General features: G+C 33.3%; 1 protein-coding gene and 1 pseudogene across 1 annotated transcript; one reads left to right on the top strand and one right to left on the bottom strand.

Annotated features, from left to right (window-relative positions):
- Positions 1-1,652: 1,652 nt before the first annotated feature.
- On the top strand, positions 1,653-2,505 carry LOC143222601 (protein lethal(2)essential for life pseudogene; annotated as a pseudogene).
- A 2,506-nt stretch (positions 2,506-5,011) lies between these two features.
- On the bottom strand, positions 5,012-14,785 carry LOC143222603 (small ribosomal subunit protein uS12). Its single transcript, XM_076449305.1, has 4 exons — positions 14,628-14,785; positions 9,961-10,120; positions 7,575-7,695; positions 5,012-5,207 (listed from the first exon to the last, which is right to left on the bottom strand). Exons 1-4 carry the CDS (start codon positions 14,629-14,631, stop codon positions 5,061-5,063), a joined length of 432 nt encoding a protein of 143 aa, XP_076305420.1. The 5' UTR covers positions 14,632-14,785; the 3' UTR covers positions 5,012-5,060.
- Between the last annotated feature and the right edge of the window lie 7,227 nt (positions 14,786-22,012).

The raw sequence follows: 22,012 nt of genomic DNA, 5'->3' as shown, positions 1-22,012 counted from the left end.
TGTCATCTCTTGGTCGATTTGAGATCTAATTAGAGTTTTGAATTCAGGAAGTCACAGATTAATTTATTCTAATTCTGCTTAAAAGAATTTTAATTTGAGGGTGATAATTTAGCAGTGAAAGATTAGAGGGAATGTAGCTAGTCACAACCACACAACACTAACTTTTATAACTAACACATAATGAGATTGCTTGTCACATAAATAACACCCACATGGGCTTGGTTCGGTATATCTTGCGCACAGAAATATAAATAATAAAAAGGATGAAAAGGTCCTGTAAATTATTTTACTTGAATCATTTTGTGAGAGAGGGATAAATATGTAGAACTTTTTTGTCTCAAAGTGATACAAATTACCTCTTGGTATTTCGTTATTTTCAGCCCATTTAAAAAATTACCACCATGAAATTATAAACTTTTTCCCTGAAAACAAAATGGCATGAACAATTAATAACATAGTTTTGACATCACAACTATATCTTCCCTGCATAATGTTTTTTTTTTTTTAATTCTATATATGGCTATACACGACATGATTTTTGTTTGTTTTTCTAATTTCGCGCAAAGCTACTCGAGGAATATATACACAATCTGTCCCGAATTTAGCGGTGTACGGCTAGAGAAAAGGCAGCTAGTTATCACCACCCACCGTCAACTCTTCGACTACTCTTTTCGAACTAACCGTTGGATTAATCGTCATATTATAACTTCCCTACGATTAAAATTGCCAGTATGTTTGGTGTAACGGGGATTCGAACCCACAACCCTCAAATTAGGAGTCGAGCGCTCTAACCACCTTGACATGCCGGACCTCCCCATTTGAAGACAAGCCATAAGTTTACCGCTTCTGTGCACAGGCTTGTATTTCTCTTTGATGGGGCTTGCTACACTTCTAACATTACAGACATCTTATTACTTTACAAATAAAAGTTGAAACCTTCTATGTTAAAAACGTTTAAGTAAGGCAATGTCTTTAGTGAACACTTTACCATTCTGAGAAAATTAACGCGAGGAAAACTGAATAGTCAGCACAGCATGGTGATTTTTTTCCTTTTTGTAATAACTAAATCTCGATTTTTGGCTAATGAAGTACAACTATATTTCTAAAGAAGAGAAATGTAATGTTATATTGTTTCATTGGGATAACTATATTGAACAATTTTATATGATGAATATACCTTGTCTTTAGTTCCTTTTTAATTTTAGCTTTGAAACATCAGTACTGCATTTTTTCTATTACGTTTATAATATAAATATTATTTATTTACGAATAAACTCCGGCCTTGTATCTATATATGATGCTAAGATATAAAAAACTCCTGCTTTGAATTAATATTTCTAAAGGTGTGAAATTGTATTCCATTTATAGGACTGCAGTTTTTTTAACTAATATGTTTAATTACTTAGTATTGCGTTCACTTATAAAGATGTTTAAATTAAAATATTAAAGGAAACATTAACTTGCAATGCTACTACTGAGATGAACCAAACATAGTTATTAGAATATTTCTAGAACGTTCGCGCAATGGTGATTTAGATATGGAACCTTCTAGAAGACACTACGACAAATAAGATTGCGCAATAGTAGAAGAACGTGACGTATACATTTCGAGAAAGTTCACTTAACGATACGGCTTATTTCTCGCAATAGAGGGCCTACCACGTCCTATATAAACGATCTCGACAGAAAAGTATCAAAACAATCGAGAAGGTGTATTAGTGTGAGAAAGAATAATTCGAAACTAGTTGGTGTTAAAGTAGTTATATTATGGCTTTTTCGCGTAGCTTAATACCTGCATTGCTAGGACAAGACTGGTGGGATACCTGGGATTTTCCCACTTGTCTCGCAGATCAGCATTTTGGCCGTGGGCTTTGCGACAGTGATGTGTTACCACCAACTTTGTATCATAGCTACTACGTACGACCCCGGCGACAAATAAGCCGTGAGGCAGGTAGAGGTGTTTCGGAGGTTAAAAACGAAGCCGATAAATTTCAGGTATTACTAGATGTGAGCCATTTTAAGCCTGACGAATTAAATGTAAAAACTGTTGAGAACTGCGTTGTTATCGAAGGTAAGCATGAAGAAAAGCCAGATGAACATGGATTTATATCTCGACAATTTGTTCGTCGGTACATGCTGCCAAAAGAAGTCGATCCAGAAACTGTACAATCTTCTCTCAGCTCGGACGGAATTTTGACAGTCGAGGCACCTAAGAAAGCCTTGGAGGGTCAACAGCCAAATGAACGAGTTGTGCAGGTGCAAATGAGCGATAAACCAGCATTGAAACAAGGCAAAGAAGAACAGTAGAAATTGTGCTAATTGTAATATATATTACTAATGATGAGTTTCTTATATTTGCATTTGTGAAAAATGAAAATATTCTCAAAATATGTATCTTTATCATTACTAGACCAATAATGGTCGACTTGTTTGTGACGTTTGTTAACGTTGATGTGCCATTTAAGATTTGTCGAATAAATAAAAACTTCCTGAAAATTTGTATAATTCTTAATTGTTTCTAATAATTTATTAGAAGTACACATCAAGCATGTAGTATTGCATATTAAATATTCTAGTTTTAAGAAAATGTTAAGTGGCTTCCATAACTTAATCCATTTCTATAGATATTAACTTAGAATATATGTAATACTCGATGTGTTGTTAGTGAGGAAATTTCTGGTATAACTTCCATATAAGTAACCAGAAACTAGTGGGAGCATGTGTTTTGACAACAAAAAGCAATTTTGATTTAAAAGTCAATGCCTGCAAGGAACAATTATAATGTCGCTGATTATAAGTAATTGCAAGTTAACACTACAGTAGCCAATAACCTCTTAATTTTGATGTAGTGTGTGTGTCTACATATATACGCGCACACTTTCTACATTTGAGAGGTCTTGTAATTAAATCGTCAATACTTCCTGGAATACGTAGATGTATTAACATTTTATTATTAATACTTTGGTATATGTTTAACACACGAATTCGCTGAAAGGGAAATAATCAACGTCAGCGGTCTCCTTAAACTGTGATCTCTAATTCTGACAGAAGTCACATCTAAAGGTTATCCACATTTATTTCTAAACGGTGGGTGAATTAAAAATAGCATTGAACCCAACTGTCTATAAATCTAAAGAGTGAAAATGTCTATCCCGAATTGATAGTTAAGTGTTAGTAACAATAGATTACACGTAATGAGTATTTCTCGTGTGCAACGTTAAAGCTTTTGAAAGATGATACATTTGGTAGGTTACTTAGAGATATTCGTACGTAAATACCGATCTAATGAAAGTTGTTTTAACAAATCTGACTCAACGGCAGAAAACGTGCCCATTTTGGTAGGTGGTAGGATATTCACTCAGAACTGCGAACAAGTTTGGTACATGACTGTGTAGGACAATGTTTTGCTTTTGTAATTTTCACGCAAAGCTGCAGAGGGCTATCTGCATTATGCGTCCCTAGTTTAACAGTGTAAGACTAGAGAGAAGACAACTAGTCGTCACCATCTACTGCAAACTCTTGGGGCTACCCTTTTACCAATAAATAGTGTGTTTAACCATAACATTATAACACCTCATGGCTGAAGGGGTGAACACGATGGTGGGGGGATAATCTGGCATCTGAGTAGTTGAACGTTTCTACTTCAAAGTGCGAGTCAAAAGCTAGATAAGTGTACAGATATAACACTGGGTTGTTAGTGCTGTAGCAGCCCAGACGTGGACATCTTACAATTCCGTCAGTGTTGAAAAACAAGGTTTTTACACATCTCACAAGTATCGTTATGTCCACAACAATTCTTTTGAAGCCTGAATTGTTATACAACTTCTAAGACAACAGACTCGTAGTGTTTGGAATATTTCACATTATACTTTTAATGTAGTCATAAGGTAGTCTTCTATTTATTACATTATCTTCATAACTTGAATATGTCAAGAATACTGTTTCCTAAAATTTCAGTTAACTTTATAACATTGTATAAAATGCTGTATGTTCAAATCTGTGAAAATCTACTTCTAAGCTAACTGCACTAGGCATCTCTAATTATGAGATCCAGAATATAAGGAAGGCGTTGTGTCATTACTACCTCCCACCAACTCATAGATACTCTAATCAAATTGTGGGATTTGACCATCACTATTAAACTACTGCCATAGACCCAAGGTGTGTAGTTTTTGTTTTTCTTTCATTGATAATGGAATTTAAACCAGATACACAACCCCCTTTTATTAACAATAGAAAACACTACTTTTGACAATCCACTAATAACGCCAAAATTCCTACAGTAACCAGAAACGTTCTGTCACATTTTGTATCTCTAATTTTTATCATTTGCTTAAGTGAAACTGATGTGCCATGAATAAAAGTGTATAATATCATTTTCAACTTAACTGAAAACTTAATTAATACTTTCTGGCTGTATTTGGTTCATTTCATGCATTATTGAGACAAGAGTTTATTTATTACTTAAAACTACACTTCTTCAATATTTTGAACTTCTAACATTACAGTTAGAGATTCTTAGTGTTGTTTTGGTGTTAGATGGCCATGTTGTCAATAATTCTACCTTCAGTATATAATTTCAATATTAATGAAACTAATACAAAATACAATAATTAAACTTTGTGTTTGTTTACACTGATACAAACCCTCACCTATCAGATAAAAGTGCTGCATTTGGTTTCAGCATCACACCAAAATATTTGTTTTCTTTCTTAGGTATGTTTAATGTCAAAACCAGTGTTGAGTTTTCCTTCATTAAAGTTCTAGGAGGTTATGTGTTTTTATTCCATAAAAGTTGTGTACTTAAGAAAACTTTTGTTTCTATATCAATATTTTCACATTAAGGAGAATTAAACTTAATACCTAACACTAACTTACAGTCATAGTGACAATGCTAAAAGGGTGGAACAAAAATAAAAAACAACCATTTTGTTTAAAATTTAACTAGCAGACATCATTAAGAGCAAGTTATTAAATATTGCTGTTTATATAAATAAATTGAGATTCAGCATAACTAAATGTGTTTTTTTATTTATTCAAGGTTTATTGTTCAGCACAGGTTATGACCTTGGTCTTTCTTTCTTTTCTTTGTACAGGGCTAAGAGAGACACATTAGCAACTTTAACAACTTTAAAACGAACTCCTGGAATATCTCCAACAGCATGACCCTTTCGGCCAAATCCAGCAACCAGCACCTCATCATTTTCCTGTAAATTATTTTAAACCACATGCAATAAGAGACAGCTATTCAAAGATTTAATATACTTAACAGATTTAACATTTGATGTAAAAACACCTGTTAGACTATTACAAAAGTACAAAATACCTTCTTAAAAAAACAGAATGAAATATCAAAATTTCAAGTTCATCTTATACACTCACTTCATCAACACAAACTGATTTAAGACATATTTGATATTTAATTCAGTTCCCAACAGAGAAAAAAAACCTTACAATAAAAATAAACCAATCACATAAACAATTACAAATAGGTTATTTGTTAACAAATATCATTTAGAATGTTATTTTTACTGAATTCACAAAAGTTTTAATAATAACCAAATGGCATATTATAAAATATAATAAATGCATTTCTTTTTAAGAAAAAAATGTTTCAACAGTGAAAAAATACATTGTGCACATATAATTCTATTTTTATAAGGAAAATATTAAAACATATATTACATGGTAAGACTTTCAGTTCAAAATTAAAATGTGCACAGGTTGGTTGTGGCATTAAGGTGAAAGTGCACCAAAAATATCTATTTTGTCAAGATGTACATAATATTTTACATTAAAAATAGTTGTAAAATAAGGACTGAATTTGGAGATAAATTATTTTCCAAGTTCCAACAATTATTTTATTATTATTACAGATGCTAAATACAAGTTCATAAAATGTTTGTACACAGAAACAACAGTTTGAGTTGAAAGTCACTTTTTGTAGATCTTTGTAACTGGATGACTGGATACATGGATTAGGTCAAGTTCTGTTCATTTATAGAGTTACATTCAAAGCTTAATCAATCAACTTTATTATCAAAGTATATTATAATAGTTCACAAGTCAAATTTTAATGTAATTTTTGACCTATTAATTTAAGGGCAAATTCAAAATCTTCACTTCTGTGTACCACATACAATTCTTTACTATTTCAGATGTTTTATCCTTCTGTGACCTCAGTTTTACACAAATTACACACACACACACACATACATATCTAGGAAAGTCAAACATTCATCCATTAAAAAAAAGCCACCAATTTTCTTGAATATTCATTATTTCATTATTTATAACCAATAAGAGGAAGATATTTTAATTTATTGAATTATCTATAAGGTTAGTGTGTTCTTACAACAGTTTCCTGCATATTTAACCAAGATCTTCAATGCAGCTATTGCAATGCTCACTTTGACCAACAAAAAGAATTATTATAACCCACTTACAGCTTAGTTAGAAAGCCACTTAAACTATAATGGTTTATGACATTATATTTTCTGGACATGTTAATGTTTTGTATTCATAATTGCAAAGCTGAAATAAACAAGAGTCCAATGTAAAAATATAAAATTCCTTGTTTTTTTATGTGCATTTTTATTTATTGCTATAAAAATTACTAAAATAGAAAAACTAAAAACTCATTAGTTCAGATAATAAAACTTAAATGAAACAAAGATTAAATAAACAAGACACAATAGAATGTACACCAAGTTTTTGATTGTGTGATACCACTAGTCTGCCAATAACTTAATTATTTGTTTACACAAAGCTGCCCCACTTATTATAAATAACTTTTGCCATACTCTGAAAAGGTCTTTCAAAAGCATTAGCAATGATTGTAACAATAGTCTGTTACAATGTGTAGTCATTCTAGAAAGAGGAAATTGATATATTTGTATTTTTCAACTTTTCATTTTACACTAGAATGCTGATTATAATACACTTAGTGTTAAGATTAGAGAAAATAAAAGTTAAAATATTAAATTTTACTGAAAAAAACCACCTAATATTCATTTAGGGAAGTTCTCGTAGTTACACAAATAAAATCTGAGAACTGTTTTATGAGAAAAGTTTTTATTCTTAAAGAAAATGAACTTCCACTTGGACTGACCCAATAAAGGGTCTGTTTGTTTACAGACCGATCATTAATAAAAATATTTAATGTTTTTTGTCTACATAAGACAAATAATGTTTACTAGAAGACTGCCAAATCTCCTAAAGATGCATTTGTTACATAATATTATGTATGGTTTTATGGTTACTTGGTGATACCAAGATCAGTGAAAATTAGTGATAATGGACACACTGAGTTAAAAGGATAAATCACATAATTCAATTAATTCAATATTGCACACTTTTAGTCAAAACTGTGGGAAAACTTGAAAATGTAATTTGTCCTGTAACATTTAAGATGAATAATTAGTTACTACAAAAGAAAGTAATTCAGACTAATAATTAAAATAAATAAATATGCAAGTTCACATTAATTGTTCTAAATGTTATTTATTCCTAATATTTTGTTTTGCATAATAGATGATTTTTAAAAATTAATATAATTGTTTCAAAATACTTACTTCAATATAATTCAGACAACCATCATTTGGAACAAAAGCTGTTATTTTCTTCCCATTTTTAATCAACTGAACTCTGACACATTTTCTAATAGCAGAGTTTGGTTGTTTGGCTTCAACACCTCTATTTACATACAAAGAGACAAAAAACAACAATCACTTAGTGTAACTTCATCTACATCAAACACAAAACTTTTATGCCAATTAAAACCTCCAAATGGCTGGTCTCACAGTACTAACTTTGCATTGTTTCTTATCAGTGAGAAAACTTAAGAGAATTGTCAGTATAATTTTTGGTTAAATAATAGCCTATTAATAGATTTTATTAATTTTCCAAACAAATTAACTGTACAGAGGAATTTGATAATTGTATTTATGGGCCAAATATAGAAGCAATTATTCTTTTTCTTGACTGTAACAAAAATAATTCAAACCTGTTTTTCTGTACAAGCTTCTCAATTTCAAGATATCTCAGACTGAAATGCATTTTTATAGGATAATGCACCAAACAAAAATATTTGCTTATTATAGGTTTCATTATTTTACGAACATCAGACCAAAAAATAAAACAATGACTTCTCTTGGTAACAACTTTGCAATAAATAAGAGATTTCACTCTTTCTTTTATGTGCTAAAAATAGCAGAACAATAACAGTAAATCAATTACAGACTCCAACAGCACTGTCTATAAGGTAAGTTCAAAATATATCAAACTGAGTGTACTTTAGTTTTTCATATTCTAAATGCCCAAATAACCTCTTCTAAAAACTGTAATTTGCACATTATGCAAAAAACATTTTTGTCTAAAAATATTTTCTTATAGAATTTTTCAAAGTTTATAGTAACTCATATTTGGCAAGTGAATCCATACATCCAAGCAATCATCACTATGGTTTTCAAAAAAATATGCAATAATCCCACATCAATGTTCTGTAAATCAAATATATTGATAATTGAATAATGAAATCATGTTTTATTATCATTATTAATGCCAATAATGTTTTTATTTAAAACATATCACATTTACTATTAGAAATAATTAAGGAGCCAATCAGTCAATCTATTTACTTTGTTTCAATTGAATAAAAGGTAAAAATAATATTCAAGAAAGATTTGAATTAGAGTATATTTTGTACTCATGTACCATAAAACTAAACTTCTAAACATACTTGATTTAAAAGTAAAAGAACCATAATTTTAAACTTGAACCAAATATCACCAAGATACCTTTAATAAGCCTAAACAATTTCTATTCATATGACTGCTTTGAATTATATATTCCTGTGTCTAAGGTAAATCTCTCGTACCTTGAATGATAAAACTTCCAAATCTTGTAAATTTATTACAATGTTATAAAAAATTGCTGTAGTTTTAACACGTGTAACTTAATACACAAAATCCTTCAAAATTTACAAACAAAGGAAATTAATGAAATGTTTACAGAAACTATTAAGATATTTAAACCTATATATTTACTTCATTATCACATGGTAGTTTAATTCATATTCAATTCAGTGATATCAAACTTTCTTTATAACATAATGTTTAGGAACAAGGGGATTACTGGTTCATTTAAACTATCCTATCCTCTAAACTAAAGCTATTAAATAAACAGAAAACATAATCCCCCTAGATCTGTGCTAGCTTAAACAAATTTAAAAAACAAAGCTATTAAAATCTTGAGAAAAGAAAAAAAGTGGGTGGAGGGGAATCTGCCCTTGCTACATCCTTCTCTTAAATGTGCATTTGCATATACAACATTAAAGAATAAAATTATTTATTCCTGAAAACAAAGAGGGGTCCAGACTCCCTACGCAAAGATTTGTACCTGCTTACACAACATTACAACAGTTGTTTAACAAAAATGAGTCAGACTCACTTCCAGATCTCTCCCTTAGACATTAAAGAATACATTTATGCAATTATAAATTAGAAGCATAATATTATGTGAAAAACAGTAAATTTACACTATATATCACTCAAGTAGCTAAAGAGTTGGCAATAGATGCTGCCAACCAGCAGCATTCCCTCTAATAAGCTGTGCAAAATTGGTGAAAGTGGCATACAAAGTAACAAAGATGAGCTAAGAATGTTTAGTAAATATGGGAAGTGAACTGAGAACCTCAAATTACAATGTAGTTTTGTGTTTAATAAAAAAACACTAGCAATATTTTGATTAAATGAATAGTTGTAATAAATGAAAACAGCAACTAGACAGAAACCATAATTTTGATCAGTTAATTATTTTCTTGACAACTGATTCAATTGTCATTTCAATCCATTGATTAGTTTATGAGAAATTAATAGATGTAATCACTACCCAAACTATCAGATTTCTTTATTAAAAGCTAACGTGCACGTAATAAAAAATTATTCAACTAATACTAACACTTTTTCTAGGACTATTCCTTTAGCATGAGAAGCTCCCCCAAATGGATTAGCTTTCCATCTTGTTCCAAGATGAGCTTTCTTGTAATCTTTGTCATGCCAGCGTTGATCACGACGATGGGTAACATGTTTCCTTGCTGTACGCAAACCACTTGGCTTTCCTATAAATTAATAGAAATATCTACTACAAATTATATAAGATAATTAATTAATACATATATTTATAGTGTTAAAAAATTTCTGCATAAATTATTCTTGAATATATCAGAAGCTCTGGTAATAATATTCAAATCAGTTATTTTAACAAATAGAACTTTTACAACATTCTTTAACAATTATTGTTTCTAAATGAGTAAGAGCTAATTTTGATACTACCAAAGAAAAGCAGATGATCTGGTACTTATTGTGCATTTGTTTGTATGTAATTTTTGCTTTTAAAGATCATATTTTTAAAACATTTCATATTTACTTACTTAATAGTTAATAATAATAAAAAGTAAAAAAATCTTTGGTTCATTTCTAATTAAAAACATTAACAACAACATTAGCTTTCTCACACAATTTTATAGAAAACAATTTTATACAAATATATTACTGTTCTTTTCTCCTGAAAAACAAACTACTGAAAGTATTAAAATGTCAAAACAAAAATGAAATTTTCTCTATTTTGGCAATTACTTCATAATCATTATTATACTTTCTGCATTCTCTCCTAATGTGACTGAAATATTTCATCCATTATTCTGGCAGACAAATACCTTGACAAAAGCATTACACAAGGGAAACTAAACTATTCTAAAATTTTACCAGTTTAGCCAATAGCAAGTTAGATAATCATTTGTTGGGTAAAGGCAACAAAATACCACTGTTTTATGTAGAGTCTAATGTTTTAAATAAACATAATTATAATATAAGGCCATTTCACTTATTGTCAAAGGCTGTAAAACACCAAGTTAAATACACAATGGAGTTATTTAGCCAGTAAAAAACAAATGGCTATCTAACAGTGGAAGAGCAGATAAAAACTGTAAACAACACAAAAAAGACCACTTTTCAACTGGTAACTATATTTTCATATTATAATTTACAGTTAATAGAACTGTAACCCCATACTGGTGCATTACCTTAACTTTTAAAAACACTACAAATGAAAAAAAAAAGATAGGAGAAAGGGATTAAACATCTTGTACCTAAGAAACGAAATTAAAAAAGACTGCATTAGGTCTAACCAATTCCTCAAGCAGGGGATGGGAAGGTATAGCAAAATTATAAGGTGGAAACAGATAATCACAGTTCTTGTAAGTTTAAACAGGCTCCATCCATTTAGGAGGAACTGAGACAAATTCCAGGAATAAACCCTGGTCCAGCTAATATTCAGCCTTCTGGCAGACAAGCACATAAATCCACCACGGGGTCACCTGCACCCAACACCTAAGAAAAAAACATTACCCTGAAGAGGTTACATGAACTTAAAAATTCATAGTTAAGAAGAATACATTAAATTGAGTGGTTAAAAACAATAATGTGACTGGAACCAACTGATAAATTTTAAAGTTAAGAAAATTGTCTGAATGAAAACTAAATAAATCAAAGAAAACCACTTTGTGAGGAAGCCTGAGCTGAATGTGAATTGTTAAACAATCAAGAAGCACATCTGAACACACATACTGCCAAATGAGAAGAGATGCTTTGGTAGAATAGTACAGGGGAAGTCACATGCACCACGAGTATGTTCCTATGGGTGGGTACAGGGGAAGTCACATGCACCACGAGTATGTTCCTATGGGTGGGTACAGGGGAAGTCACATGCACCACGAGTATGTTCCTATGGGTGGGTACAGGGGAAGTCACATGCACCACGAGTATGTTCCTATGGGTGGGTACAGGGGAAGTCACATGCACCACGAGTATGTTCCTATGGGTGGGTACAGGGGAAGTCACATGCACCACGAGTATGTTCCTATGGGTGGGTACAGGGGAAGTCACATGCACCACGAGTATGTTCCTATGGGTGGAAAAGTAGCACATAATAATTTGCATAAAACACACACATGAATTCTAATAAGGGGGAGCAAAAGGCTTGTGGCATGAATACAGAAAAGTTTACATTCAGAGGACAGCACTGAAAGATACTGTATTCTGTACTTCCAATGAAAGAAAAAAAATCAAAATTATGATTAAAATAACAAACAAAAACCTACTTCAAGAAACAAAAAAAATATTTATATAAAGCAGCCTGAGATTGAACAGGAATGATGGATGAGATGACAATGGCAATTCATCATACTGCTAACCAGGTTTAAAGCAGTGTTGGACAAAAGTTCATAGGTCACAATCATGAGACTTTGTCAGCAACGATAACTTTCACAGGTACAGTGAAAAAAGACCTGGACCTTTTACTAAATCATTACAGGCAGGTAACTACTTGGAATAGCTGGTCCCCAGAACAAGACACCTAATGCTTGATCCAGACAGTCCAGCCCTGAACTCAGTTGAGCACTTTAGTGAGGTGAAACTTTATGGTTGTGATACAGCTGTTGTTGAATTGTACAAAAAATGTTGACCAACTGAAAAATTGAGTAATTCATCAGCCTGAGTTCAAGGCTCTTCAGATGGGCATCATCAAATTCTGGATGCTTATACAGATAATCTGCACTGTTTGCATGGAAAGGCATACCTAACAATGGCCTCCATAGATCAAGAAGACATCTTGGTAGATAAGTTCATGAAATTTCTTGAAGCAATGAGATGCTAACAGGGTGAAGGAGATGTTCTTATCCTAACAGATGTTTCTGTTGTAATAAGGTAAAAACAGCCATATGGAAGGAGGATATCTGCAGAAATAGTTGCAGTAGCTGTACCTCAACAGGTTGTCCTAATCAAATAAATATATCTTTCTGAGCAAGAACAATACCAAGGGATATCCAAACCACTCATACATCCCACAAATGCAGTAAGACAACAATGGTACCCAGTAACAAGTAGGATTACTTCAGTTCTCCAATGGTTTATATACTGATGATGTGAATATACAACTAGGTGTAGTTCTGGAACAAACGTAATAAAGCAGAGATTTGGTTTTCTTTTCTAGAGAATGGCCTTAGACATCACTGATCCAATCTCATTATATAATAAAGTTATCAGTATACACTCATGCTTATTGAATACTGTACAAGATTAGCTAACATTATCCACGGGTTGAAATGTTAGTAGTCATCAAACTGAGTGGTGCGAGCACTTGCCACACCTCATGATTGCTACAGAGCAAGTGAAAAAGAGATAAACCTGTTTTCACCAAACTTGCTCATGTCCTGGCATTAAGTGCTGGTCCCTTAGACATATGATCCTACCCATAGTGTTTACAAGAATATGTGAAGTGGTTAAGATATATCTGTATTAGTTGTAAAGTGTATGTCAACATTCAGATAATAGAAATGTCTAAATTTTTAAAACTACAATACAAATTTACACACATTTAAGGTTCACCTTGTTTAGCTACATTAATCAGCTAAATTCAATTGTAACTGACATTTCAAATTAGGTAATGTAATATCTACTATTGTATGAAAAAAAAATTAAAAGTATCTGTGAACAAAATGAAACATTTACATAATATAAATGCCATTTATGTTAAATAAAAATGATACAAAATAATGGTGTGAAATAAAGATAAAAGATTGAGCAAATATATCTTTATAGGTTTGTAATAAAACTAACTTTTGTCTGAAATGCATAATAATTTATGTTTACCTTCATGTTTTGACTGAAATTAAAAGTGACAAATATTTTAAGCAAAAATGAATCATATAACATTAAAATCATTAACATATTATAAATTACTGTACTTTTCATGTTGCTACCAAGAAGATAAAAGTTAATCTTTACCTCATATAGTAGTGACCAAATGGGGTACTAGAATGATAGAAGGGACAAATTAAGAATACGATGTTCTAACTTAATTTTGTTTTCAAGATGAAGTATCTGAAGGAACATCAGATAATTTGCGTTGAATTCTTATGGCAACACAAAAACACAAGTTTAAAACTTTGAATAAATTAAGATTCTAATTTTAATTAAGGTAAACCTTTTAATAAGGGTGATCATTTTCTGTCATGAAGTGATATGTTGTCTTCCGAGGTTAGCATTTTACAACTTTAAAATTAAGGGAATTAGTATCGCCTGAAAAATATCAGGATTAATTATTCCTACCGATCGAAAATGTGTTATCAATATCACTGACACAGTGGCAAAACCTAAGCCTAAAGTTAAGATAACCTTGTAAAAGTTGTAATATAATAACACTTCAATCCCTGGAATCAGCCGATTCCTACATCATAGATGATCTTCTCTGAGCTCTTTCCAATAACTCATATATCTCTTCTAAGACGAGATAAAACCTGCACGCAATACACAAACTCAACGTGAGACCTTACTAACGATCAATCGCTTTCTACCTTTAAGTTCTACTTCCAACCAGTTGATGTAAACGACGAGTATAGGCTTATCGAATATCCCTGGTAAAATGTTTAACAAATTAAACTTTTATTTTCAATAAAATATAATGAGTTCCATTAATAAAATATGCATAAAATATTAAAACTGTGAAGAAATCCAATACTTTGAATAGCATTTCAATATTTCCTAAAATATAAAACATCAAGACCGTACCCATTTTCCTCTTTTTCCATACACATGCTCAAAAAGTAAATCGCCACCACTTGCCATCAAAATTGAATATTTTTAAAAAACTAAATATGTACCAAATGGAAGATTTTAATCGATTACTTTTAAATTTCCATGTGCATTTTGATGTCCAATTTCAGTTTTAGTTGTTTTAGCGCAAAACAACACAATAAAATATATGTATTTCAAAATAAAAAGGAACTTCGAATATTATATTTCAACTACGTAAATTTACCGCTGACCCACTGGGAAAGTTTCAGCAAAAAACAACAACAAAAGTTTTATTTTATATGATTTAATTGATAAACATCGCAAAATACTGAAGCGTTTTCAGTGGTTTTTTTACGTAAAGCGATATGCTGAGCAAATCTATAATAAATAATCTAGATATAATAATTTCATAATGAAGCAGTTTTTTTTTAAAGTTAGATTCTGAATGTTGGTTTCTTATAGAAAATTACACAAACAGATGAAGTTAAAAAACCAAAAGTTTTTACATCAAAGGTAACATCATTTTAATTGCAGTATGGCAATGACACATGATCTATGAGTACAGACTGTACAGATTTCATTGTAATATTGTACTCAGGTAATCACAAGCTTCCTCAAAAACACTTATTCAGGTAATTATAAGTAGAGAATAAATTAAACACGGACACTAAAGAAAGGTTTGTTTTGGTTGTTTTTCTTTAATTTAGCGCAAACCCACACGAGGGCTATTTGCGCTAGCCGTCCATAATTTAGCAATGTAAGAATAGAGGGAAAACAGCTAGTCATCACCACTCATCGCCAATTTTTGGACTACTCTTTTATCAACGAATAGTGGGATTAACCGTAACATTATAACGCCCCACCACTGAAATGGCGAACATGTTTGGTGTTACTAGGATTCGAACCTGTGACCCTCAGATTACGAGTCGAGTAAAGAAAGACAAAACATTAATGTACAAGTAGAACAGAAATCTTTATTCGTACAACAATGTGCACGTGGGTGTTTATTTTATTTATTAATTAGCTTCAATATCTTATTGTGGCTTTAACGCCAAGAGCGCAAAGTTAAGAATGGTATTATTCATTTGAGGTGTAACAGGGCCTGTTTTGATATTATCCCATGCAGTTCTAAGCGTTTCGGGTTTACTGTCCTGTAAATAAATGTCAAGAATTGAAGAATGGGAGGAGTCGTTGATTAGATTTTGAGGTATTTAACCACTTCAATAGACCAGTGACCATAATTGTACCGGCTGGTGGGGTAAAGAGGAGATGTCCCAAATATGTCTGCACAAAACAAGGACAGAAGCAATGATCTTATATTACACTTTTATGTCAGGCATAGATCCAAATTCATTATCTCATAAACTCCAAATTATCTCTATCGATAATAAATGAAATATTAAAACTCATTAATTACCTTCGACTATGTGTTATCCCTTGAGAGAGTAAACATAGAAAAATGTCCAGACTGGTCATAGCGTGTGTAAAATAGATATTGACGTATGCAACCTTTGCCTAGTAAAAAGGATTACAATTTATTTAAGACCTTTCAACATCCAGTTGACAAGGTCGTCATAACCACAGGTAGAACATCTGCATGCACATTTAGAAAATATATCAAAATATATCTTACTACAGATATATCTAGACAATTTAAGGAAGTATGAAATTAATAATAAAACCCGGTCGCACCAAACATGCTCACCCTCCCAACCTTGGGGGCGTTATAGTGTGACGGTCAATCCCACTATTCGTTGGTAAAAGAGTAGCCCAAGAGTTGGCGATGGATGGTGATAACTAGCTGCCTTCCCTCTAGTCTTACACTGCTAAATTAGGGACGGCTAGCGCAGATAGCCCTCGAGTAGCTTTGCGCGAAATTAAAAAAACAACAACAACACACACAATAACACTATCTAACAAAATGGCACGGCATGGCCAAGCGTGTTAAGGCGTGTGACTCGTAATCTGAGGGTCGCGGGTTCGCATCCCCGTCGCGCCAAACATGTTCACCCTTTCAGCCGCGAGGACATTATAATGTGACGGTTAATCCCGATATTCGTTGGTAAATGAGTAACTCAAAAGTTGGTGGTGGGTGTTAATGAATAGCTGCCTTCCCTCTAGTCTTACACTGCTAAATTAGGGACGGCTAGCACAGATAGCCCTCGTGTAGCTTTGTGCGAAATTAAAAAAAAAAACAAATACCTGACAAAATTTTTACTTTTTCTTGTTCCTGGGCAGAAAGAGTTATTTCCCAATTGCTTATACCTAAAGTAAATGAAAAAGAGATATTTTTCTCTTCAACCTTTGCTTTTGTGACCTGAGAGCGTATAACGAAAACATGATGGGAGACTATGTTTGGGAGGGGGCTGATACGTGAAAGATATTTACATTACAGTCGCAAATCTCGAAAAACTACTCACTTCTAAACATTTTTGTTCATTTTTGTATAGCTTAAGTATAAATACATGTAAATCATATGTTGTTTTATTCAGACCTTATGTAAATGAAATTATGCAAATTTGTCCGTTTTTACATATAAAATAAATTAATTTCTATATTTCATTATCCAGGTCACAAAAGCAAAGTTTGAAGGGAATAATGGCCATTTTCTGTACTTTTACAACATAAGCAATTAAGAAATAATACATACTATCCAGGAACAAAATTTGTTACGTAGTGTAAGTATTTTAACTGTGGTATCAATATATGGGAACTTTATTTCACTTCCTTTCTTAGTATTAAAATTTTCCAATTAAGTAAGGGATATACAGGTAATGATAAAAAATGGAAACACCGATTTAAAGTCCCTTAATATGGTGTTGGGCCACGTACGCGGTGAGTATGATCTATATGCGCCGTGGTTTAGAATCTACCATAACCTGGAATTTTGTAGGAGGAATGCGACACCACTCTTCCACGAGAATCAACTTATACCTAGTTGATAGAAGTTGAAAATGTTGTCTCAGGGGTCATTCAAGAACATCCCATACATGCTCAATTGATTTCAGATCTTATGACTGAGAAAGCCATGACATAAAACGACTACTCGTGTTCTGTAGACGAGGGCATTGTCATCTTAAAAAACACTTCTATGCAGGCCAGAAATGCTGCAAAAACGGGATGAAGATGATTACTCTGTACCACTGGGTAATGAATGACATCGATCTTGCCTTACAAGTGTATGAGTTAACCCAAATCATGCCAGAAAAATGCACCCCATACCATTACGGAACCATTTGAACCCTTCACTGTTGGAACCGAGACTCAGAGCTATAGAGTTCTTTAGGTTGACGCTAAACGTGCATTTGTCGAGAACATCGTGAAGGATGATTCATGTGACTATATCGCATTTCTCCATTGGTCAGTAGACCGTAGCCAGTGTCTTTTGCACCAATAGACGCACAACTGTGCCTTGTCAAGTGTCATGAGCGGTTTGTGCACTGTAACTCGGTTATAATATCTCATCCTGTGGAGTTTTCGGTGGACCGTCTTTGAAGAAACTGGCTGCTGTCGTCCCAGGTTAAAATTTGTGGCCAGTTGACCTGTAGTTGCTCACTTCTTTTGCCTTGCAGTTTGAATTAATGCACAAACATCACGAACCTGGAGAACAAACTTCCACCGGCTGCTGCCTTTTTTTGATGATGTATTTCTCTCGGAGTTCCAAGCTGATATCACCATAGACATCATATCTCGTGAAACATCAAGTTGTTTTGGTCAGTGAAGGCCCCACCCAATGAACATCATCCCTCTTTCAAAATCACCCATATCTTAACCAAGATATTTACATGATCCTATGCACACTGAGATGTTATTTACTTAATTAATGGATGAACCACACATGCGTGTTAAATTCTGCATTGCATACAATTTTCGTTGCTTATTTACCATTTTGTTTTGTCCACTACTTGTATAAACACAAGCTGCGTGTTTAATACATAGTTAATTGGGCTTAGTTTTTTTTTTAATTTCGCGCAAAGATACACAAGGGTTATCTGCGCTAGTCGTCCCTAATTTAGCAGTGTAAGACTAGATGGAAGGCAGCTAGTCATCACCATCCACCGCCAACTCTTGGGCTATTCTTTTACCAACGTTGAACGTCACATTATAACGCCCCCACGGCTAAAAGGGCGAGTATGTTTGGCGTGACTGATATTCAAACCCGCGACCCTCATATTACGAGTCGAGTGCCTTAACCACCTGGCCATGCCAGGCCTAAGTTAATTGGGATCAAATTTCACGAGGGTTGACATAGAATTTTGATAAATAAAAATTGTGCTGTTTTCTTGCAATAAACATGTTAGATGTTTTATTGTAAAGAGTTTCAAATTTGGGGTTAGCTTAGACATTAATAACCCAAGGTAGGATCTTCTCAACGTGTATATGTACTCCATCTGGCGACAGAATACATATTCCCATGTGTTTGTCGTAAAACATGTACACTTAAAGTAATGTGAAAATAGCACGAATACTGCTAGCAATTGTCAAATACAATGTGACATAGTGAATACTTAAGTTAATACATTATTTTATCACGGCGCTACATAAGTGTTGCATTAACTAAAACTGACAGTCGTCCTATGCTGTTAGGAAACAGAGGTTATGAAGCGACACCATCTACTAGACAAGTTAAAAGTTCAATCCAAGAAGCTGTCTTTATTCAATTCTACTTGGCTTTCATCGTGACTAGTTCGGCAGAATTCGTTTGACAGGAAGCTGGCGAACTGATCGCAGATCTAGTGGGGAAGACCGTCCAGTTGTCTACGTAGGTACTCACACTGTTATATAGTCTGTCTGAATAAATATTATTTATTTGTTCTGTCATTTAATTTGTCCAATCTGCATATTTCTGTCGCAACTTAAAACTTCGTAAGTCATCAACGACATAACCCCACCATTATTTCTTGATCGAAAATGATGTTATTTGCAGTATTGCCTGTATGGCATTTAAGAAATCGGTTTGTCTAAAAATACCGCAACTATCGATTCTCATAACATATTTAGCTTCAGAAAAACGTTATTCAGTAGTTGTGAAAATAAGTTTTCGAACTTCTTAATTCTGTAAACTGAGTAACCATCATCTAGTATCACATACATTTCGTGCAGTCGCTCTCCAGTGGCACAGCGGTATGTATGCGGACTAACTACTAAAATCCGGGTTTCGATACTTGTGGTGGGCAGAGCACAGATAGCCCGTTATGTATAATTCCAATCGATCAACCTTGCAGTGAAACTGCTTGGTAGCCTGTAAGAGAATCTCATATCTCTTTCAGCCCGTCGCTCTTGTGACCAACTTATTGTTCCAGTGATCGAGAGGTAATTCACAATGTATTAGATTTTCTTGAAATAAATGTCGGAATTCTCACGATGAGATTTAGAAACTGAATATTAAGTAAATTATCGTTGGTTGGTTGGTTGATTTAATTCAACATTTATCGCTTGCAAGGTGTCTTGCTTGCTGTTTCAACTCTACTCAGAGTAAGTTTCGTAATCCCAAAGCAGCATGGACAAGAAGGACCTTCGTCCGATTTTCGTCTACGACTTCAAATTTGGACGAAAAGCTACTGAAACTACACGGAACATTAACCAGGCATTTGGTCATGGGTCTGTTACTGAACGTACAGTTCAGCACTGGTTTCAACATAGATATGAAAGTCTTGAAGGCCATGAAAGTCGTGGAAGGAAGCCATCCTTAGATGAAACACATTAAGGGAAGCAGTTGAGACAGACCCTCACACAACAGTACATCAACTTGCAGAAAAGCTAGGCACAAGCAAATCAAGCACTACCAACCACCTAAGTACAACTAGAAAGACGAAAAAGTTGGATAAATGGGTTCTGCATGAGCTGACTGAAGATCAACAAAATCGGTGTTATGAGACCTGCTCTACGCTGCTATCGTAGAACCGAAATGATCCATTTCTTAAACGAATAGTGACAGAAAAGAGGATTCTGTATGACAATCAGAAACAATCTGCACAATGGCTCGATCGCAAAACAATCTCAAAGCCTAAGTTTCACCAAAGAAAGGTCATGGTGACTGTATGGTGGACTGTGGCCAGCATCATTCACTACAACTTTTGAATCGAGGGAAAAGAATCACAGCGGATAAATACTGTCAAGAATTGGCCGAAATGCATCGAAAGTTGTGCGAGAAACAACCATCTCTGGTCAATCAAAGGACCCTATTCTTCTTCACAAGAATGCTCGTCCCCACGTGTCAATGATGATGCTTCAAAAATTGAGTTTCTGTCTCATCCACCTTATTCCTCAGACCTTTTCCCTACAGATTACCATTTTCTCAAGCACTTTGACAACATTTCCAAAAATAAACGCTTTAAACACCAGGCAGCTGCAGAAAAAGCTTTCAGGGAGTTCATTGACAATAGAAACTCTGATTTCTAGAGCAGGAGCATAAACAGCATCGTTATACGTCAGCAAAAGTGTGTTGAAGCAAATGGTGCTTACTTTGATTTAAGCATGTTTTACAATACTGGTTTATACTTATCCAAACTTCGCAGGTCAAAAACAGTTATTTCTGGACAACTTAACAGATCATACACTATACCTTAAAATACCTCCTGATAGTTAAAAAATAAGGGTTTCAACACCCTTTCAGCTGAATGTTTACTCTTAGCTATCATCTCTAATCACTATGCATTACAACTACTAATATTAACTATCCCAGCTTCATGGTAATACAATGGAAATCACATAATAGTGTATCACCGAAAGCAAGGATAATACCTCCTTTCAGTTATTTTAAAAACTTACCGTTTTAGCCATCAATAGTAATAATACAAGGTTTTGCATACATTCCACCTTCATTATTCGATACCTAAGACAAAACGGCTATCTTAACGTTTGACGATCGAAGTTAATCTCAGCTATACGGATTAGGTCATCGTGGTTAGTTCCGCTGATTGTTGAAGTTGTTTCGCCTCTGTGTCTTACACTTTCTTATCCTGAACAGTCAGATAAATATTTCCAGCTTTATTCTCATCTACGAAGCGAAATAAAACAAAAGCTTCATCTTGCTCTGATTCAACCACCTTACGTTTTGGGTCTTGATTTAGCCAGTTCAGCAAAGTACCATTGGCTAAATAGGGATATAGGTTTCCATAGTGTTGGCACACACTAAAGCAACACCCAGTCTTATTTTTGAAACATTCGTTCTTTTCTTGTTCTATTGTTATATAACAAAAGAAGTGCTACAGCTTTTCATAAACTTCATGTGCAAATAAACTAACCAGCACTTTTAAACTCCATGCAATGGTTAGTTAACTGAGAATATATCACTTGTATTTATTGGCGTTGCTCAACTATTATCCGACCCCATTAGCCACACGGTCTCATAAATACACAAACTAGGTTGTCTGCAC

Source organism: Tachypleus tridentatus, chromosome 8 (genome assembly GCF_004210375.1).
Source record: "Tachypleus tridentatus isolate NWPU-2018 chromosome 8, ASM421037v1, whole genome shotgun sequence".
In the NCBI taxonomy this organism is placed as follows: domain Eukaryota; kingdom Metazoa; phylum Arthropoda; class Merostomata; order Xiphosura; family Limulidae; genus Tachypleus; species Tachypleus tridentatus.
The sequence above is the reverse complement of the archived record's forward strand: the minus strand, read 5'-3'. Positions and strand labels throughout refer to the sequence as shown.